The sequence below is a fragment of the Macaca mulatta genome, chromosome 16 (assembly GCF_049350105.2).
Source record: "Macaca mulatta isolate MMU2019108-1 chromosome 16, T2T-MMU8v2.0, whole genome shotgun sequence".
NCBI classification, from domain to species: Eukaryota; Metazoa; Chordata; class Mammalia; order Primates; family Cercopithecidae; genus Macaca; species Macaca mulatta.
In genome coordinates this window covers 63,567,021-63,588,322 of record NC_133421.1, presented here as the reverse complement: position 1 = coordinate 63,588,322, position 21,302 = coordinate 63,567,021, and the positions used below count along the sequence as shown (strand labels likewise).

Sequence of the window (21,302 nt, the reverse complement as noted above, 5' to 3'; positions counted from 1 at the left end):
TAGGGGATTTAGTGTCTCTGCTCAGCCTGGGCACTAGAACTGAGGGAGGAATTTAGTGTCCAGGACTCAGAGTCCAAGAAGCAGCACCCTCTGTCCCCCAAAAAAATCAGAGGATAAAGGAAGTAAAATGAGTTTTTAAAGCATGAGAAGTAAATTTCTAAACCCCAAGATTAGAAACCCAGTGTGATTTTTAGTAGGGTGATTTTGAGGGGAGGTCCTTTAAGACATGAATGTTCAGTCCATCATAATATTAATATTCTATGTGATCCAGACTATTAAAAGACTTGTTTTATTTATTTTATTTATTTATTTATTTATTTTATTTTTTAGAGATGGGGTCTTGCTATCTTGCCCAGCCTGGAATCAAACTCCTGGGCTCAAGCCTTCCTCCCACCTCAGCCTCCCAAGTAGCTGGGACTACAGGGGTGTGCCACTGTACCCAGCTTAAGAGGCTTGTTTTAATGCTGCAGTTGCTGATTGTACCAGCATATATAAGAATAAAGTCTGATTTATCCATTGATTTAGAAGGCAATTGGATGAAAGGGTCTTAGAAGTCTATACTATCCATCAATATTTATCATATTAAATTTATTTTAAATCCTGTTTGATTGTGCCCCTTTAAAAGTGCAAATTACTTGTTTATTCATTCCCCTTTCCCCTTATTCTCTTTCAGATTACCTTATAAGGAATATAATTTTTGACATGAAACTCACTTTCTTGGCTATACCCCTATACGTACAAATACATATGTGCATGCACACATACTTCCAGATGTGGTTGATAATATTCAGATGTCTAGGTTACTCATTCAAACAAAACTAAAGGAGATAACTATTTAGGAGCCATCTGCTTTAAAGTTTAAGGTGTTTTGTTGTTGTTTTAGTGCCTGTACAAATTGACCATAAAACCCAGATTGATTGGTGAGTGTGGATTTGAGTTGCCTAAGTTGAGGCTTTTAAGGTACTTCTTTACTTAAAAGATAAGTTTAAAAGACCCTATTCGTCAGTTCATGACGATCTTGGAAATGCTGTTTCTCTACTCAAAGGGTTTACCCACAGGCAGGTCCATGGGGAATTGCTCTGGTATCCCTGCTATTAAAGCAAATTCCAGCCTGTTTGTGCTGAGGACAGAGTCAAGTGAGAGAGAATGAAGACTCGGGTGTGCAGCACTGGCTTGTAAGTTGTCAGGCAGAAGCCTTGTTCCTTTCTCAAGAAAACTTCAGGCCCATCAGGCTTGGAAGGAAATACGTTTTCTTATGCTGATTTGCAGCCTACACCAGCTGATGAATATGGTAGGACTTTGAGAACACAGAGCATGGTAAGTTTTGGTCAGGTGGAAAGGAGCCTGACATCTGAACATAATGCTTCCTCTCTTAACATCTGGGATACTTTTCAAAATTCAGTAAGGCTTAATGTAGGAAAAATTCTTTACAGGAAAAACTAATTGATCTGTTTGTCTTAACTTCATAGCCACTCCAAAATAGGCCTTTTTTAATGAAAAAAAAAAAAAAAACAGAGTGAACAGAGAGAAGAGATTTGGGGGTAAGTTAGAAGGTACCCTCAAAGCTACTGCCATAAACCTACAGGTGGGCAAGGAGGAATTACTGTAGTGTCTCTGGAGAAAGTTCTTGAACATCCAAATCATCTCTTTTCTAAGCAGCTTTTCCCCTAATCTCATACCTTACATCTTCCAGCATCAGTTGCTACATCAGTGTCTTTTCATCCTTTTCATCAGCTCCACTGAGCTGACTGCAGCTTATTTTTGCACTGATTTCCACCATTTCCTTCCCACACCCATCCTTTCCCTCTATTTAAAGCCTCCATCTCACCCTCAATAATGCTGCTGATTTACTCTCAGATGTCTCCAGTCTAGCTTCCTTTTTGAATCCTTCTCCTACTCCAGGGGCTTTCATGGGCAGCCTTAAGTTGAGTAACTGTCAGGTGGCTCAGGCCATTTTTCACTGGGTGGTCTTTGGTGTTTGCGTACTGAATTTGAATTGAGTTTAAAAGCAAACTGTTGGATATGAGGAAGAAAGGGATATGGCCTTAGCCCTTTTTCCAATATTTGGAATACGAAAGCATATTGTGCTTTGTGTAAAAAATATTTTCTTCTCCTATTCTGCTCTTATCTTTACTGAAGGTAAAAGTATTCCTTAAGTAGCTTTTGCAAATTTCCAGTTTGATTTCCACATTCATTAAGTTGATTTAGCAGACATGTAAGTCAGAAGTTTCACATATCCCTTGTATCAAACATTTTATAGGGAAACCTAGTAAATTTACGATGCTTTATTTTGGGCTTTCCAGACTATCAGAGTTATTTAATATAGCCATAATGTTTCAGTAGCGACATTCTTTTATTTCTTCTAATTGCCTTATAAAATGCATTGTTACGGCCCGGCGTGTTGGCTTATGCCTGTAATCCCAGCACTTTGAGAGGCCGAGGTGGGTGGATCACAAGGTCAGGAGTTCAAGAACAGCCTGGCCGAGATGGTGAAATGCTGTATCTACTAAAAATACAAAAACTAGCCAGGTGTGGTGGCAGGTGCCTGTAATCCCAGCTACTCAGGAGGCTCAGGGAGGTGGAGGTTGCAGTGAGCCGAGATTGCGCCACTGCACTCCAGCCTGGGTGACAGAGCAAGACTGTGTCTCAAAAAAAAAAAGAAAAAAAAAAATGCATTGTTACTAGTTTGATAGCCCAGTAATGCCATGGGGGACTAAACAAAATACGTGATGAAACCTGTCTTGATTTGAAGTTGTTAGAAAGTATGAGTGTCACTGTAAAGAAGAGAGTGGCTTCCTGCCTGCTTGTTTAGTCAGCATGTCGTTAGGTGACTGTGTTGTTAGAAGAGCACTCATGGGTCATGGTTGACCCTTGGCCGTTTTCTGTTTATTGTGCTGAAAGTCACAGACTGCTCATGCCAGTCACTACCAGGGAGAGGAGGGGTTTAAAGGAAATTGCTCTATTTTTCCTTTTTCCTCCTTATGTATATGATTTAAGGGTAGGCTTTTATCCTGGTTGTATCTTCTGGCTGACAGACTCTCTTCGATCGTATGTTTGCGCTCTGAATCATTTTACAAAAAGATTGCCTCTCTATCTGCCTGCCAGTCCTAGAATCTTTAGCCACCTCAAACCCAGGCACTGTGAATTAGCCAAGTCCTATTTGAGAAGAAATGTAGGATGTTTGGTTGGAGTTCTTGAGACAGAACTTCTCTCCCCTTTAATGATATTGGACCAAAGAATTCTAAAGCAGTAAAAGGATAATGGGGAAAAATGGAGTCCCAGCCTTTCCTTGCCTTTATTTCTATCGGGTTTTTTTTGTTTGTTTTTTGAGATAGAGTCTCACTCTGTCACCCAGGCTGGAATGCCATGGCACAATCTCGGTTCACTGCAACCTCTGCCTCCCAGGTTCAAGTGATTCTTCTATCTCAGCCTCCCAAGAAGCTGGGATTACAGGTGCCCACCACCACGCCCAGCTGATGTTTGTGTTTTTCGTAGCGATGGGGTTTTGCCATGTTGGCCAGGCTAGTCTTGAACTTCTGACCTCAACTGGTCCACCTGCCTCAGCCTCCCAAAGTGCTGGGATTACACTGCGCCTGGCCAGTTTCTATCATAAATTTTAATGTACGATTGGAAGATACAGAGAGCTGTATAAAACCGTATCAGTAGGGTATAATTAGCCCAGGTAGTTTAGGAATAAAATTGGGTTGTATCCAAGTGCCCTAACTTTGACATTTTGATTCTCCAGCGAAGAACATAGGTTACTAGGTTACTAACCTTGCCTTCTCACTTGGGATAAACTTTTTTTTTTTTTTTTTTTTTGAGGCGGAGTTTTGCTCTTGTTACCCAGGGTGGAGTGCAATAGTGAGATCTCAGCTCACCGCAACCTCCGCCTCTTGGGTTCAAGCGATAATCCTCCCTTAGCCTGCCAAGTAGCTGGGATTACAGGCATGTGCCACCACGCCTGGCTAATTTTGTACTTTTAGTAGAGACGGGGTTTCACCATGTTGGTCAGGCTGGTCTCGAACTCCCAACCTCAGGTGATCTGCCCACCTCAGCCTCCCAACGTGCTAGAATTACAGGCCTGAACCACTGTGCCCGGCCCAGGATAAACATTCTACCTGCCTGAAAGTACCATAAGAGGCAAGTGAGCTTCTTACATGATGGGCTTCTGTAGCTTCCCCCTCAGGTCACATCTACCTGTTGCATCTATTTTTATTAGACGCATCAATTCAGTGTCTCTGAAACCTTTTGATCTTTAGGAAGGTCAGTACATAACCTCTCAGGCGAAGCTGAGTTGATCTTTGGAGTCCAAGAGAGTTAATTTTCAGAAGAAAAAGAATTAGGGCAAACTCCCCTGTGGGATGTTAAGAGAAAGTCCATATGCCCTTCTTCCATCTCTGCCTCATGTTTTTAAATAAGTGCTTGTCAAGTTCAGTTTATAGAGGTTGAGTCTCAGTAATTCCTCAGCCAGGGTGGTTTATTGCTCTTTTACGAAGAACAATGAACAAGCAAAATCCTATCAATAGTCCTTTCTGTTTTGTGTTTTATAGTCTTATTTTGAAGAATCGGCATGGGAAAATGATAGACGAGGTTCAAATAAAGCAGATAATTAGCTCTAGAATTGGGGTACTTTGCCTCAGGTACAGCATCTGTCCTGAATACATAGAGATGGCTGCGTCACACATGGGTACATTTGCCTTTCCTCTCTGATGAACTCCACCCCTTTTTACTGGCAAAGAGGTCTCCTACTTTCTACACACGTAACCAATCAAACAGATGGGTTTTGGCACCACCGAAGGAACCACAAGTGCGCCCCAGCTGCATCTGGGCATGGTTTTGGTACTAGGACTGGAGAGATGAGCAGCAAATGACAGTCCTTACCCTAGGAAGAGATGGGAGAAGAGAGGTATCCAGATACATTTACCTTTTCTCTTCTGCCATGCCCCAAGAACCAAGGATCATTTTTGAAGTGATGTCTTTTTTGTTAAATTGGAAGAAAATTTTGCAGCCAGGCATAGTGGCTCACGCCTGTAATCCCAGCACTTTGGGAGGCCAAGGTGGGAGGATCACAAGGTGTCAGGAGTTCGAGAACAGCCTGGCCAATATGGTGAAACCCCGTCTCTACTGAAAATACAAAATCTCAGCTGCTTGGGAGACTGAGGCAAGAGAATCACTTGAACCCAGGAGGCGGACATTGCAGTGAGCCGAGATCACGCCACTGCACTCCAGCCTGGGCAACAGAGCGAGACTCCATCTCACGAAAAAGAAAAGAAAACTTTGCTTCACTAAGTTTCTCTTGCCATTATCTCATTAATTCAGATCTGTACTACTTTGCTGCTCACACACATATGTGTTTCTTACCTTAACCTAAACCTTCCCAGCCCTTGAAGTCATTATTCTACTTTTTTTTTTCTTTTCTTTTTTTATGGCACTAGAGAATGAAAACCTAAGGTCTTAGAAAATCTTAACTTGAAAAAGTCTCTAACTGGCATGATTTGATTAATTACTTTTTTCCCCCTATGGACAAATAATTTTCCTAGTGCTATATAATAGATTTTTAATAAGTGAAACCTTTGCTGCTGCTTTCCTGGGTTTACATTAGTTTTTTCCTTCCCTTAAGAATAATTTGAGCTTCTCTGATGACTATTAATTTCTAATAGTGCAGGAAGGGATGAGCTTTTGATTTCTTCTCACTCCCCTCCTCACCCTACTTCCAAATTACAACTAACTTCTAACTCTCATAGCGTGTTGGCACATATACAAGATCCATGAGACCGTGCTCTTCAGAAGCTACTCACATCCTTTCTCACCATGCTGTGGCTCCACTACCCACTCCAAAGGGTGACTTCTTAATTTGTCACCCTTTGACAAGAGGAGGAGAGTGGAGAGTGGCCTTCTTAAGTTTGCATTTCTTAATTTTGTTTTTCTCCATTCCTGCTTTATGACTTGGCCTTCAGATGCTTCCTACTCTGGCCTCCTCCTTTTTTCTCCCAGGAATTGTTTCCAGGTAACCTGCTGTGTGCATTTCTCAGCTGCTCTGCTCACCTTTGCCCACCTTCCAGTGACCCTGAGAGCACAGATCCGAATAATGTGGCCTGTGCAGAGCTCAGAGAACTGTGAGGACTACCCATGCCTGTCAGACTCTGCTCAGGGACAGAGATGGATGGGTAAATGGTGCTGTTGGAGACATTTTTATCTTCAAACCAGGCTCTGTTTCATCCCTGCACCCCCCACCCCCACTCACTCCCCTGAGGGGGGTAAAATGCAGAAGTGGTTGACAGCAGGATCTGATCCCCTCCTTCCCAAGCCGTAGGACCTATCCTGGAGTGCTGCAGTGTGTGAGAGCTGCTGCTTGCTTGTTTCTCCACCAGGCCTGCTCCAAATGCTAACCAATCTCTGGAGCCGACACGGTTGCCTACAGGGTGACTTAGCTCTAGGTTCCATTAGCTCTCCAAGTGACTGTTTCCACCCAGTACTTTTGGCGCTTGAGGATCGGGGGAGGGGGGTTATTTAAAATAAATAAAAACCGAGGTGGCAGTAGAGGATTCCTTTTGCTTTAAAAATCTTTGGACTAAAAAAAAAAAAAAAAAAAAAAAAAAAAAAAAAGTTTTTTATATATAAATATATAAAGTAAACTGTTATGTAACTATTATTGTTTCCTGTATGTTCTAATTTTGTTTTATGATGTAATTAAAGAAAGTAAGCTGTGAAGACTTCTCATTTTCCTGTGGAAATAGCCTGACTTGGAGCAGTGATTCTTAACTTCCTTGAACCCTAGAACTACTCCTGAGGCTGAATGAAGGGACTTCTTTTTGGCATCCTCACATTTTTAAATACTCTTTAATGCCTTTATTTAGTACTCATTTATTTACTCATTTAATAACCTCCATTTAATACTTTTTTAACAGCCATTATTTTAATATCCTGAGCTTCACTTGTCCTCAAGAAACATGGAAGACATAATGTAAATGAGTTGCCTTAGTTAATTTGATGGATAAAATTCAACCCAAGTCCTTTCTCTCTGCAGAGCATTCATTGCCCTTACCTTGACTATGAAGGAGTGAAGATGGAGTAGTGTAATGGTTAAACACACAAGCTCAAAAGTCAAGACTGCCTGAGGTTAAACCTATGCCATTTATCCTGTATGACCTCAGCCAATTAACCCCCCTTTCTCAGTTCTCCATTGGTAAGATGGGGATAACAGTATCTACTTTATAGAGTTGTAAAGATTAAATGAGATAATGGTACATAGTAAACACTAATGTGTTGGCTGCTTTTATTCCCTTTATCTCAAGGAATATTTCAATACCTAGAATTGTACTAGAGGCCTCTAGAGCTTAGAGATACACAAACATAAATGCAATAGGGTCCCTATCCTTTTGGTAGAGATGAGCAGTACAGCCAACTCAGGAAACTAAATTTAAATCTCTACCTTTCCATGAAGCACCCTTGGGGAGCCCTGTGGAATCAAAGGCCCCACTTTACATCTATTTATTCTACATAAAGACCTGGTCTAGATTAATCCTAATGCAGTCCCTTCCAGGGATGCAAGCAGTGTCTGCTCAGTTGTCCATATTAACTTTGAAGTAAATATTAAACAGACTACCCATCCATTGGTTATCACCTCAGAGCCTTCTTCCTTCCCACCCTCCCTAGCAGAGGCTACCTGGTTCAAGCCTCATCAAAGATGATTAGTAAATAATACCTTAGGTAAATTATCAGCAAGTAATTATGCAAGGTTTGTGTTGTGTTTTGTTTTGTTGTTTTTGAGATGGATTCTCACTCTTGTGGTCCAGGCTGGAGTGCAGTGGTGCGATCTCAACTCACTGTCACCCCCGCCTCCTGGGTTCAGCCAATTCTCCTGCCTCAGTCTCCTGAGTAGCCAGGATTACAGGCGTTTGCCACCAGGCCTAGCTACGTTTTTTGTTCTTGTGTTTTGTTTTGAGACAGAGTCTTGCTCTGTCACCACGCTGGAGTGCAGTGGCACGATCTTGGCTTACTGCAAACTCTGCCTCCTGGGTTCAAGCCATTCTCCTGCCTCAGCCTCCCAAGTAGCTGGGATTACAGGTATCCACCACCACGCCCAGCTAGTTTTTGTATTTTTAGTAGAGATGGGATTTTACCATGTTGGCCAGGCTGGTCTCAATTTCCTGACCTCGTGATCAACCCGCCTCGGCCTCCCAAAGTGCTGGGATTACAGGCGTGAGCCACTGCGCCTGGCTTGGCTACGGTTTTTTTGTATATTTAGTAGAGATGGGGTTTCACCATGTTGGCCAGGCTGGTCTCGACTCCTGACCTCAAGTGATCTGCCATCCTCGGCCTCCCAAAGCGCTGAGATTACAGGGGTGAGCCACCAAGCCTGGGCTTATGCAAGTATTTTTAAGAGGGCACTTGTCTCTCTTAAAAATGACTTGTCTTCCACTTTGTGCATATGGAAATCTTCAAATGTACTTTTCTGTATATTTGAAGATTTTCGTAATAAAACTTTAAGGGAGGGAGAACGGAAAAAAACAGTTAAGATATGACCTGATGCTATTTATCTTTTAAGAAAGCATTTACTGTTTAATATAAAAGTGGTTTTCTGAGCTGGGTGCAGTGGCCAAGATCGTGCCACCTCACCACTTCACTCTAGCATGGGCAAAAGACCGAAACGCCATCTCAAAAAAAAAAAAAAAGAAAGAAAGATTTTCTGTATGGAAAAAGAGGACTAGATTCCTACCTGCGAGGTACACAAAAATCAATTTCAGGTGGATTACTGAACTAAAAGTGAAAAGCAAAAGTATGATTCAAACTTTTTTTTTTTTTTTTTTTTTGGAGACCGAGTCTCACTCCCAGGCTGGAGTGCAGTGGCTTGATCCCGGCTCACTGCAACCTCCGCCTCCTGGGTTCAAGCAATTCTCCTGCTTCAGCGTCTTGAATAGCTGGGATTACAGGCACGCACCACCACGCCCAGCTAATTTTATATATTTAGTAGAGACAGGGTTTCATCATGTTAGCCAGGCTGATCTCGAACTCACAACCTCTGGTGATCTGCCCACCCTTGGCCTCCCAAAGTGCTTAAACTACAGGCATGAGCCACCATGCCCGGCCAAAAAAAAGAGTCTCTTTTCTTTATAAATTAAAAAAAAATAGTAGGCCAGTTGCGGTGGCTCACACCTGTAACCCCAGCACTTTGGGAGGCTGAGGCAGGAGGATCCCGACGTCAGGAGTTCGAGACTAGTCTGGCCAACATGGGGAACCTCCATCTCTACTAAAAATGCAAAAATTACCTGGGAGTGGTGACACAAGCCTGTAATCCCAGCTACACGGGAAGGTGAGGCAGGAGAATTGCTTGAATCCGGGAGGTGGAGGTTGCAATGAGCCCAGATTGCACCATTGCAGTCTAGCTCTGGGCATCAGAGCAAGACTCCATCTCAAAAAAAAATTATGACTTTAGGGAAAGATTAATAAAATTGAAGGTTAAAAAAAGGTCAAGCACAGTGGTGCACACCTGTAATTCCAGCTACTTGAGAGTTTAGGTGGAAGGATCACTTGATGATAAGAGTTCAAGACCAGCCTGGACAACAGAGACCTTATCTCTTAAAACTAAGGAAACAATATGTCTAATTTTTTTTTTTCCTAAAAGATAGCCCCATAGCCTGAATTCTAGAGAATAGCTATAGTATTTCCTAAATCTCTTAGAACTGAGTTTTTTAGTAGGTGCAGTGATTTGAATATTGAATGGTCTTTTAGAGGCTTTAGTAATTAGTTTTGCCCGAAGTAATTGGGGAAAAAAAATCCAGCTGTATTTATTTATTCCCTCGTTCCAGACCCCATCCTTTGCCCTAGTTTATAGTTTAAGCAGAAGACATTTTCCCTTGGGGACAATAAAGCCAAGAAAACTGAACACCACATTAAATGTTCAACACATTGGACAACACATTAAGTGTATATACCTTTTAAAAATTAACTTTTAATTTAAAAAGGAAGGGCAGGGCCGGGCGCGGTGGCTCAAGCCTGTAATCCCAGCACTTTGGGAGGCCGAGACGGGTGGATCACGAGGTCAGGAGATCGAGACCATCCTGGCTAACACAGTGAAACCCCGTCTCTACTAAAAAATACAAAAAAACTAGCCGGGCGAGGTGGCGGGCGCCTGTAGTCCCAGCTACTCGGGAGGCTGAGGCAGGAGAATGGCCTGAACCCGGGAGGCGGAGCTTGCAGTGAGCTGAGATCCGGCCACTGCACTCCAGCAAGGGGGACAGAGTGAGACTCCGTCTCAAAAAAAAAAAAAAAGAAGGGCAGGAGTAAAGTTTTTAAATGAATTAACACTCTCAGTGTTCACCAGCCAACACCGCTCATGGCAAAAGCTCTTTTTCCACATTGCCAGTTTTTTTTTTGCCTCATAAACTTGGCCAGCTCAGAAGAATGAACAGGCAAGGAAGACTTCCAAAAACCATTGCTGCTGACCAGAAAGAAAAGTGAAGCCGGGCACAGTGGCTCACGCCTGTAATCCCAGCACTTTGGGAGGCCAAGACGAGTGGATCATGAGGTCAGGAGATCAAGACCACCCTGGCTAATACAGTGAAACCCTGTCTCTACTAAAAATACAAAAAATTAGCCGGGCATGTTGGCGGGCGCCTGTAGTCCCAGCTACTCAGGAGGCTGAGGCAAGAGAATGTCCTGAACCCAGGAGGCGGAGCTTGCAGTGAGCTGAGATCACGCCACTGCACTCCAGCCTGGGAGACAGACGGAAACTCCGTCTCAGAAAAAAAAAAAAAAAGAAAGAAAAGTGAAGCTGGAGGCTACTTGCCTCCTCCCTAGGGGTAAGATGCAAGATAGTTTGGCTCACCTGGAACCTGTTGAGTCAGCCAAGCGTATTAACAAGGCTTCTGGTGAAGCAGAGCCATCAGTCTCTTGAGCAGTGGAGTTCCCCTGGGCCTAAATCAGAACCAAGTAGTAGCCATCTGGATTCTGCACTGAAAGCAGTAAAAAGGCACCAGTGGGACGAGTCAGGTCCTCAAACCTCCAAGCAGCCTACAATGCACCTGGCACACCCCAGTGTTTTTGTATTGTTTCTTTTTGAGGCGGAGTTTCGCTCTTGTCGCCCAGGCTGAAGTGCAGTAATGAGATCTCGGTTCAGTGCAACCTCCGCCTCCCTGGTTCCAGCGATTCTCCTGCCTCAGCCTCCCGAGGAGCTGGGATTACAAGTGCCCTCCACCACGCCGGGCTAATTTTTGTATTTTTAGTAGAGACAGGGTTTCACCATGTTGGCCGGGCTGATCTTGAACTCCTGACCTCGTGATCCACCGGCCTCGGCCTCCCAAAGTGCTGGGGTTACAGGCGTGAGCCACGGCACCCGACCACATGTGTCTTAAAACCCCACTTCACATCTACCTCTTCCTACCCCCTTGTGTACATATGCCAAGCTGACCAGCTCTGGCACGTGGAGGGGTGGAATGCAAACATCTGAATAACCAGATGCCAAGCAGATAGAGGTGCCTATGCCAGGTGATGTCCAATAAGCACCTGCCCTTCTGCCTTGTATCATGAGGGGGGAAGGTGGAGAAAAGTGGGGGCTTCCCCTCTAATCAACTCCCTGACAACAGAAACGAGCATTTTTTATTTCATGGGGATACATTTATTCAGTCACATTTTTCCTAAGCAATAAATGTCTTTTAGCTATACAAATCCCTCTCCCCTTGACACAAAGCTGGCATTCACAGATGTTTGCTAGTTAATTGGGACACATTCCCTTATTACCCTTCAAAGAGGCTTTTTGCTTTTTTTTTTTTTTTTTTTTTTGAGACATTTGAGACAGACTTGCACCGTCACCCAGGCTGGAGTGCAGTGGGGCGATGTCGGCTCACTGCAACCTATGCCTCCTGGGTTCAAGCGATTCTCCTGCCTCAGCCTCCCAAGTAGCTGGGACCATGGGCACATGCCAGCACGCCCGGCTAGTTTTTTGTATTTTTTGTAGAGACAGGGTTTTGCCACGTTGGCCAGGCTGGTTTTGAACTCCTGTCCTCAAGTGATCCACCTGCCTCAACCTCCCAAAGTGCTGGGATTACAGGCGTGAGCCACCGCGCCTGGCCCCCAAAGAGCATTTTAGTCTCATTTAGGAGACAGAATATATGCTCAGCACACTCCTACCACCCTTTATAGGGCCAGCCAGGCCCACTCCTCTGCCTCTAAAATCCCTACCTTTTTTCACCACAGCCACAAAGTATGATTTGTCCTTAAAATTCTGGACCACCTGTAAGAGTGAAGTGGGCACAAAGGCAATTTTGTTATTAGAGCCAAAGAGAACAAGCCATGCCATGGGAAAGAAAGCTGAATCAGGCAGAAGTGTTAGCAAGGCCTCCATGGGGACTTGCAACAGGAAATGGTCACTGAGAATGAAGATGCCCCCAGGGCCCCGGTGGAAAAGGCGATGGATCTGATTGGCTGGGAGGGCCAGGAGCTCAGCCAGTTTCCCCTTCAGCTCTACAGCACTGAGTTCATCCAGAGAGATCTCTTGATAAAAGTCTTGGGGCATGAGTAACACAGGGGCAGGGGTCAGCGGGGGAAGGGGGTCCAGAGGCATGCCCACGGGAAACCAGGGGTGCCAGGAAGATGGCCATGGGGTGGGGGAGGAGAAGTAAAGAAGGAAAAGTCGGCTGGGCGTGGTGGCTCACGCCTATAATCCCAGCACTTTGGGAGGCCGAGGCGGGTGGATCACCTGAGGTCAGGAGTTCAAGACCAGCCTGGCCAGGATGGTGAAACCCCATCTCTACTAAAAACTACAAAAATCAGCCGGGCATGGTGGCAGGCGCCTGTAATCCCAACTGCTTGGGAGGCTGAGGCAGGAGAATCTCTTGAACCTGGGCAGCAGAAGTTGCAGTAAGCTGAGATCGCACCACTGCACTCCAGCCTGGGCAACAGAGTGAGACTCCATCTCAAAAAAAAAAAAGGAAAAAAGTCTACTTCACCTCTTATGCCTCACCTTTTGGGAGGTGTCTAAGGGGAACCCCCAGTTTAAAGAGATAGGACACCCACATATTAATGACTGGGACCCAAGTACATAATAAGATGATGTTCTAATCCCATATGCTAATGGAGTGACAATCAGGTGGGGTGGAGGAATACAACATGGTAGAATAAATCCAAAGAGACATTGTGGAAGGAGATGGACTAATCCGGTCATGGAAGATAGGGAAATGCCAAGAAGGGCATCCTGGGTCCCAGGAATGGTGGGGTATCACCATTCCTCTTCTAGCGAGAGGTTACATGCAGCTACACCTGAATTTCCTATCTTCTGGAGAGAGAGGCCAGAACCTCACCTGAGTCAGGGTTCTTAGGAACCTCGTTCTCTTGCCTAGAGGCCTCCTGAGCCACATACAAAGTCAGTCGGTGACGGATGGACCTGGGTCAGGAAAACAGTCTATGTATCAGCCTTATACCTGAACTAACAGCTCCCACTTCTAACTCCCGTCCTAGGAGAGATCCCAGCCTCCTCCCAGGTCTCAAGGGAGGGAGGTCACTAAGCAGTTCTTAAGTATTTAACGAATGCTGGACACTAGGGGTAGAAAAACCAGGGAGGGGAACCCCACAAACATCTCTATCCCCAGAAATGGAATGATACAGGTGGGATGGCCACAGAAGGAAGAGGTCACAGGAGCCTAGCCTTTCAACCCAGCCCTGCCAGACTTGGGTTGTGACCTCAGACTGGTCACTGTCCTTCTTGGGCCTGAGTTTCTTCTGTAAAAAGAGGGAGTGGGACTAAGTGGTCTTTAAGGTGACTTCTGGCTTAAACATTGTATGAGCCAGGCACGGTGGCTCACTCCTGTAATCCCAGCACTTTGGGAGGCCAAGGCAGGTGGATCACCTGAGGTCGGGAGTTCAAGACCAGCCTGACCAACCTGGTGAAACACCATCTCTACTAAAAATATGAAAAGTTGGCTGGGCACGGTGGCAGATGCCTGTAATCCCAGCTACTCGTGAGGCTGAGTCAGGATAATCACTTGAACCCAAGGCAGAAGTTGCAGTGAGCCAAGATTGCACCATTGCATTCCAGCCTGGGCAACAACAGTGAAACTCCATATTTTTAAAAAAAAAATGTGTGAAACATACCTGCTAGCTAAGTTAGTAAGGGCCACTACAGTGGGAAGGGGACCCTAGTTGGCAGTGCCCAGCATCTGGCTCTAAGAGTATTGAAAAAGCGGATCCCATCTGCAGCCCTGCAGATTTGAATAAGGTCCTCCTGGTGTGTAAGCTTCAGCAGATCCGGGCCTGTAGAGTGAGACAGGGCCAGACTGAGGAAAGAGGCCTGGGATCAAGGGTGGGAAGCAAGGGACATAGGCTATTATTAGTCTACAGATAGCCCTAGTGTGCTCAGACATGGGAGTCAGACTTGGATTTAAATCCCAGTTCTGCCAGTTGTTAGCTGTGCGTCCTTGAGCAAGTTATTTAACCTCTCTGGGCACTGTCCTTAAGGGATAGTGTATAAATTATATGGGATAATTTGTGAGACGGGAGCCTAGCACAATGCTGGGCAACTCTTAGTCCCCAATAAAGGTTAGTTGAAGGGCTCACAACAAGCCAAGACAGAGACAGGCTTCCTGCGTGTGTGTCCCACCCACTCTCAGTCCCCTACACGTCTGGCTCCTGCCAGACACTAGCCTCACCAGTGAAGCTGGCCAGCATCCAGCAGTAGCTGGAGAACCGGTGCTGATGCAACCACTGCTGTGTCTCTGAGATGGAGGCTCTATGGTTCAGATCCTGAGGTATCAAATGGATGGTCTAGGTAATACCAGGACCCAGGGACAGAACAAGAAAGGGAAACAGCCCCTCCCTTGGGAGGTCCCAAGTCTGAGAAGGGAGGCTCTTCCTGCCCAGTCCTATCAGGTAAGTTGCAATCTGTGGCCATACCACATCTGGCCACCAGGGGGCAAGGCACCCCATTCTGGAGTGTGAGATGAAGCTGCGGAGAAGGCTTTGGGACAGTGGGGAGTGGGAAGAGGGAGACTCACCTCAACTGGGCTACACCCCAAGGTGTCCAGAGCAAATGGCGGTGAGGAACAGAGCCTGTGAGGAGGAGCAAAGGTTCAAGGACTCTGCAGAGCATTTTGGCCAGTCTCCCTCCACCAACACCCTTCCTCCAGGCCTGCCCTGGGACACAGCTTGCTCTTGTCCTCACCCCACACATTCCCCACCAATCCTCAGCCCTGCCCTTTGCTCTATGCCTGGGCTGGGAGCTCTTTTCTTCACTCTCACCCCAAAGGGCTGACAGGAGGTGCTCATCCTGCCTCAGCTTTCTGGGGACAGGAGGCTGCAGGAGTCGGGGGAGGTCAGAGCCAGAAAGCTGAGAGGTGGCCAGGGCCTTGCAGGGAACTCCGGCCATGGGGAACACTGCGGGCAAACACAGAGCAATGCTGGTCATTGCTCCCTTCTCTCCACCTGTATATTAAGAGCTGACCAGGGGCCTGACAAGTGGACTGAGTTTCCACAGGAAGGAAGAAATTAATGAGCCAGCGGGGATGGGGCAATGAAGAAGGGCCCTGGAGGAGCTGGCCAGGAGGAGCGGCAGTAGGAGGAGGGGGCCAGGCAGAGGGAGCACACAAGGAAGGAGGTGGTGATGGCCCGCGTAGGACAGGTAGCCTGGAGGGCGTCAGCTCCTGGAAGCTTCAACAACCACAGACAGGGCGGAGAGTGTCCTTTGCAGGAAGTGGTGGAGTCCCCGGGGAGCTGTGATGGGCTTGCAGCAGTCAGAGCCCTGGAGGCCTCCATTTCCCCATCTGTACCATGAGGATCTTTTCTCCAACTCTCCCCTCCTGCTCTCGCCCCAACACACGCACCTCCAAGAAGACAGTGCTCTCGCAGGTGGTCTGATACTTGTCCCTCTCATGCAGGGAGTGTTTTTCCATCTTCTTGCAGTCCATTTTCAGTTTCCGGTCCACTCTTTTGGGCTGCAGGAGGATGATGAGGAAAGCCTCAGGCTCCGGTTTTTTTTTTTTTTTTTTTTTTTGAGATGGAGTCTCGCTCTGTTGTGCAGGCTGCAGTGCAGTGGCGCAGTCTCAGCTCACCACAACCTCTGCCTCCTGGGTTCAAGCAATTCTCCTGCCTCAGCCTCCCGAGTAGCTGGGACTACAGGCTCATGCCACCACGCCCGGCTAATTTTTGTATTTTTAGTAGAGACGGGGTTTCACCGTGTTGGCCAGGCTTGTCTCGACCTCTTGACCTTGTGATCTGCCTACCTCAGTCCCCCAAAGTGCTGGGGTTACAGGCATGAGCCACCGCTCCCGGCCCAAAGGTTCTTTCTTTACCTGCCTGCCTCTCTTCAGTGGCTCTGTTGGATTGGCTGTGAGATAGAGACCAAGCCCCATCCCTCTGTGTACAGAAAAGGAAACAGTCCAAGAGATGGAGCACAGCGGGTTGAAGATCCACAGCAATGTGGGGCTAGAACCCACCCAGCCGGCGAGGCCAGGTGACAGCCCTGCAAGGGAGGAAAGCAGGCCCCACTGCTGCCTGTACCTTAAACACCTTGATGAGGCAGCCAGCTGAGTGCAGGTGGTCCAGCGGCAGCCCCTTGTCACTGGGCCTGAAGGTGTCGATCTAGAGGCGGAAAGGGACGCCTTTCTCTCCACTTTTCTTCTGAGGTGCGAACTGAGATGGAGAAGAAACAGAGAAAACAGCGACTCCAGATCCACCCACATGCAAAGGAGTCCATCGAAAACCTGTTACCCACCTGCCACCTGTCAGCCACATACTACTACAGCAACTTTCCATCCCCAACCAGTGTCCATTCTATTTTTATTTATTTTTTGAGATGGGGTCTTGCTCTGTCGCCCAGGCTGGAGTGCAGTGGTATGATCTTGGCTCACTGCAACCTCCACCTCGCAGATTCAAGTGATTCTCCTGCCTCAGCCTCCGGAATAACTGGGAATACAAGTGCGTGCCACCATGCCCGGCTAATTTTTGTATCTTTAGTAGAGATGGGAGTTTCATCATGTTGGCCAGGCTGGTCTTGAACTCATGACCTCAAGTGATCCCCTGCCTGCCTCAGCCTCCCAAACTTCTGGGATTGCTGTCATGAACTATAGCTCCTGGCCAAGCTTCCATTCTTTTTTTTTTTTTTTTTTTTTTTTTTTTTTTTGAGACAGAGTTTTTGCTTTTGTTGCCTGGGCTGGAGTGCAATGGCGTGATCTCAGCTCACAGCAACCTCCACCTCCTGCCTTCAAGCAATTCTCCTGCCTCAGCCTCCCGAGTAGCTGGGATTACAGGCATGTACCACCACACCCAGCTAATTTTGTATTTTTACAGATGCGGTCCCAGGGTGGGCTTCACCTCCACCCAACCAGCTGCTGCTGCTCCGTGTACTGCAGGTGCGGGTCGTCGAACGCCACCTGCACCACACTCTGCAGCCACAGGAGGGCGTGGCGCGCAGTCAGAGGACGCCGGCATTGAGGACCCAGTCTTCACACGCCTGTAGGCCAACCTTCCCACACCTCCCTTCCTACCCCAGCAGGCATTAGGACTTAGAATCACCAATCCGTGTTCAAATGCCCATCTGCCACTCACAACTGTGAACCAGAGAAGTAATCTAGAGATCCTGAGCCTCATCTGTAAAAAGGGGGAGTTAATGCCTTCCCACCCTAGGCATGCCACCCATTTCTTTGCAACATGTCACTGTTGGTCATGTCATAGAACATGTGTAATTATTTGTTTGCCTTAGTAGAATGCAAGCCTCCCGAGGAAGAGAACCACATCTGTCTCATTACTGATGAATCCTTAGCTCATGGAACATTTTCTGGCATAGAATGGGGGCTAAATAGGTAATTTTTTGAGAAAAGGTCATGTGTGTGAATAACACTGTGTAAATATATTTCCGATTTTATTATTATTATTATTATTTGAGACAGAGTCTGTTGCTTAGGCTGGAGTGTAGTGGTGCGATCTTGGCTCACTGCATCCTCCGCTTCCTGGGTTCAAGCCATTCTCATGCCTCAGGATCCCGAGTACCTGGGATTACAGGTGTACGCCACCATGCCCAGGTAATTTTTGTATTTTTAGTAGAGATGGGGTTTCACCATGTTGCCCAGGCTGGTCTTGAACTCCTGACCTCAGGTGATCCACCCGCCTCAGCCTCCCAAGGTGCTGAAATTACAGGCGTGAGCCACTGCGGCCAGCCTACACTATATAAATGTTTCTAAATCTCAGTTCTGCTACTTGCTGGCTCTGTGTCCTCGAGAAAACACTTAACTTCTCTGTGCCTGTTTCTTCAACTCTTGCCCCCACCACTGAGCTGTCGACGTGAGAGGGTTCTCCGTGACGGTGACATCACTGTGATGACATTGGCTTCTTGCCCAGAGAAACAGTCATACCCAGCCTTTGCCACTTCTGGAGAGGAGTGTACCCACCTTCAGCAGCTGGGGGCACTGGGTGGCATCACACAGCTTGGAGTTGCAGAGCATCTGGACCTCATAGGACTGACCTGGGAGGGATTAAGGGGATGCGTGAGCCCCACTCTGAGGGGCAGAGTGGCACCTACCACCTCCAGCTCACCCTGGGCCCAGCTTCCGGAGCTCATGGCCCACTAGCTCCTCCCCTAGCCCAGGCCTAACATACCCTGGTTCAGGTAGGTGAAGGTCTTCTCCTGCAGCTTCACGGCTGGTGAGGTGGCTGCACAGAGCATGTATTGGAACATGGGGCAGGACAGCTCCGCTCCAGGGATGTTGGACAGCTCCTCCTGCTTCAAGTAGGGCAAGGGCAGGAGTTCCCTGCCAGGGAGAGGAGGGCTCTGCCAGCTTTCTGCCCTGTCCATCCCCTTTTCTAAGGGTCTTTGACTCCCTATGCCAGACCTCCCCTCTGGGGAACCCATAGTTTCCTGTAGCAGGCCCCCGAGCTGCAGCCAGGGCCGAAGGGACCCCGTTCAGCTCCTCGGGCCTCCAGGAGGCCTCCCTGAAGGGGCTGATCCTAGATTTGTGGCTGTTCTACTTAACAGCTGCCATCAATTACTTATCTTTGCAACCTCGAAGTTTGCCTGATACTGAGTAAATTCCCAATAAAAATGTCCTAAGTGGGATCAGGGTGCTTTTGAGATGTCCCAGGACACACTGAACTCCAGGTACATTTGGCCACTTCTCCATCTCCAGAGGAGCCCAGGAATGGGAGCCCCACTCCCCTCAGCTTGAAATGGATGAGGTCTGCCCCAACTTCAGACCAGCACCTTCCTGGGGACCTGGGGGATCCAGCCCTTACCTGAGCAGGCTGCTGGGGGGCCCAGGGTATAGATCCCCAGGACTGGGCCTTAAGTGCTCCGGCTGGTTGTGCCAAAACAGCATCTTGGAGAGGGAGCAGGGCCGGCTGTGAAACAGCTCAGTATGGGATTGGGCTGCACACACTGGGCCCCCCACCTGGGGCCTCCACCTTTATACACAGAAGCACACCCGCAAAAGGGTGGGGTGGGGCCTGGGCCTCTTATTGGCTGAGCACCCAGGGCTCTCACACACTCCAGACCTGTGGGGGCAACCCAGGTTGGGGGGAATCAAGATCTGGGTCCTGAGGGCTCCCCAGCAATCATTAACTTGAAGGGGAGGGTACAGCAAAACAAAGTCAGAAGGATGGATGTCCAGTCCTCTACTGGTCCCCAAGAGGCCCAGGGGCAATGAGGGGCACCCTCAGGCCTCAAGACTGGCCCCAGATCCATAAGCCACACAGAGTCCTGGAGACCCCTGGGATAAGCCCCTCCCCTGACCCCACAGGAGAAGCCTGTCCACTCTAGGGGACAGGACAGGCAGACACACAGCCTACAGGGACCTGCAAAAGGGCCTCTGATGCCCACTGCCCTCCCTCCCTCCTCTACCTGACAACACACACACAAACACACACACACGCACACACACGTGCCCTGGTGGCAGGACACCAGTCCTTCAGATGGGGGCTACCTCGCTAGGGGACTGGAGTTTACAGAACACAGCCCAGCTTGTTGTGGAAACACTCCAGGGGCGGCACTTCCAGGAGAGGGAGGTGTGCCCAGGAGGGCTCCCCGTTAGGGCAACCCAGGAGCTCCAGTGGGCTGGTCCTGTTGCCCCTTCCTTGCCCTGGGGCTTAGAGCAGGCCATGTTTATGGACAAATACAGCCAGCCTGGGGGCAGGCCTCTTTCCCCACACTGGCCACCTGTTGTCACTGTACACAGACAGTCCCAGTCCCCTGCCCACCTCCTACTACTGTGTTTGGTATAAACAGAACTAGGGCAGAGAGCAGAGATGGGGTACAAAAATGTGGCTGACTCATGGGACTCTAGCTACCCAGGCTCCCAGATACTAGGGGGCCTGCCTAGGGGGCAGCAGAGCCAAACAGACGCCCCGTCCCCTGCTCTGCCACCTGCATCTCCAGGCACCTGGTGCTTGGTCCCACGGGCTTTCTCCCCCCAGGAGACTGGATGGAATCCAAGTGGGGAGGACGGGGGAGCAGGGGGCGATGGAGGCATTCCTGCCACTGGGGCCAAAGAAGCAGCCGGAGGCCCTCAGGTCCCCTCCATACATTATCCCCAAGGCTGTGGGGACCTACCCCACGCCCCGAGTTGGATTCCAGGCTGGGAGGCACCCTCAAGCCCTTGGGGAGGGCAGAGCAGGATCCCAGGAAGAGGGGGAGAGGAGAGTAGGAGGGGTCCCTGTGTGGCTTGATGCTGGCCTGCGGGGAGTCGTGCCTGTCTGAGCAGGGTGGGGCCTTTTTCTACTCCAACCAAAACATTCTGTTTTGTTTCCTATTCCCAGGCAACATGCCAACCTGGAGAGCTGGAGACTGAAGTTTGCCCCTCCTTCAAAGAAAGGACGGGCTGGGAGAGGAAGCTGTCTATTCTTTCATTCATTCAACAAACCCTTCTTGAGTGCCTACCATATGCCAGGCTGTCTCTCAGGATATCTGGGTGGATAGAATCCTGCCCTATCCAGAGCTCAGACACCCCACGCTCCCCACATGCAGCTGGTCAAAAGGGCGGGGCCCTGAGTTCCAGGCAAAATTATGACGAAAGGAGTAGATTGGAGCACGTAGGATGTTTTTCACTTACAGGACACACACACACACACACACACACACAGCTGACAATACCATATGGCAATCACTGTGTGGTCTCTGCCTCTGTGTACACAAATGTCTCCACCCCAGAAGTGAGGTTAAGGGGTCCCTAGTCCCAGTTAAATGTCCCTGGCACCTCTGGGTACACAGTTTACAGGGCACCATCTGCCCTGAATAGCGCCCTCTGGAGTTAGACCGTGCATAGGGCTGGCTAAAACCCTCAGTCTTTTCTACCTGAGGTCCTCTCTAGCACCACCCTAAGTCTCTC

General features: G+C 48.1%; 2 protein-coding genes and 1 long non-coding RNA gene across 8 annotated transcripts in view; 2 read left to right on the top strand and 1 right to left on the bottom strand.

Annotated features, from left to right (window-relative positions):
• Window positions 1–17,849, top strand: part of FBXL20 (F-box and leucine rich repeat protein 20) — a 168,795-nt gene extending 150,946 nt beyond the window's left edge. The window contains exon 15 of the mRNA XM_077971497.1: window positions 17,278–17,849. Within this exon, the coding sequence (XP_077827623.1) occupies window positions 17,278–17,421 (144 nt within the window). The 3' untranslated portion in view covers window positions 17,422–17,849. The remainder of the gene's footprint in view (window positions 1–17,277) is intronic.
• LOC144335652 (uncharacterized) lies at window positions 2,549–6,708 on the top strand. The gene is made up of 2 exons (XR_013406700.1): window positions 2,549–3,491; window positions 5,095–6,708. It is a non-coding gene; the product is annotated as an uncharacterized LOC144335652 (long non-coding RNA).
• On the bottom strand, window positions 11,595–19,367 carry LOC100424277 (transcription factor CP2-like protein 1). Of its 6 annotated transcripts, XR_013406699.1 has the most exons (8): window positions 19,216–19,359; window positions 18,583–18,703; window positions 18,375–18,448; window positions 16,489–16,620; window positions 15,813–15,923; window positions 14,988–15,042; window positions 13,299–13,381; window positions 11,595–12,232 (listed from the first exon to the last, which is right to left on the bottom strand). XR_013406699.1 is itself a non-coding variant. In XM_077971523.1 (7 exons), exons 1-4 carry the CDS (start codon window positions 19,296–19,298, stop codon window positions 16,570–16,572), a joined length of 360 nt encoding a protein of 119 aa, XP_077827649.1. In that variant the 5' UTR covers window positions 19,299–19,367; the 3' UTR covers window positions 11,595–11,880; window positions 12,840–15,042; window positions 15,813–15,923; window positions 16,489–16,569. The 6 variants fall into 6 exon arrangements, 5 of the variants coding, with proteins under 5 accessions (XP_077827649.1, XP_077827645.1, XP_077827647.1 ...); XM_077971523.1 differs by having other exon boundaries at window positions 11,595–11,880; window positions 12,840–15,042; window positions 18,583–18,734; window positions 19,216–19,367; XM_077971519.1 differs by lacking the exon at window positions 19,216–19,359 and having other exon boundaries at window positions 18,583–18,959.
• Between the last annotated feature and the right edge of the window lie 1,935 nt (window positions 19,368–21,302).

Coding starts and splice junctions, on each gene's coding strand:
- LOC100424277 (XM_077971521.1), bottom strand. CDS start 18,835: ATGGGTTCCCCAGAGGGGAGGTCTGGCATAGGGAGTCAAAGACCCTTA. Junction 18,449..18,582: donor CTTCACCTACCTGAACCAGG/GTATGTTAGGCC, acceptor AATCCCTCCCAG/GTCAGTCCTATGAGGTCCAG. Junction 16,621..18,374: donor AGTGCCCCCAGCTGCTGAAG/GTGGGTACACTC, acceptor TCTCCATCTCAG/TTCGCACCTCAGAAGAAAAG.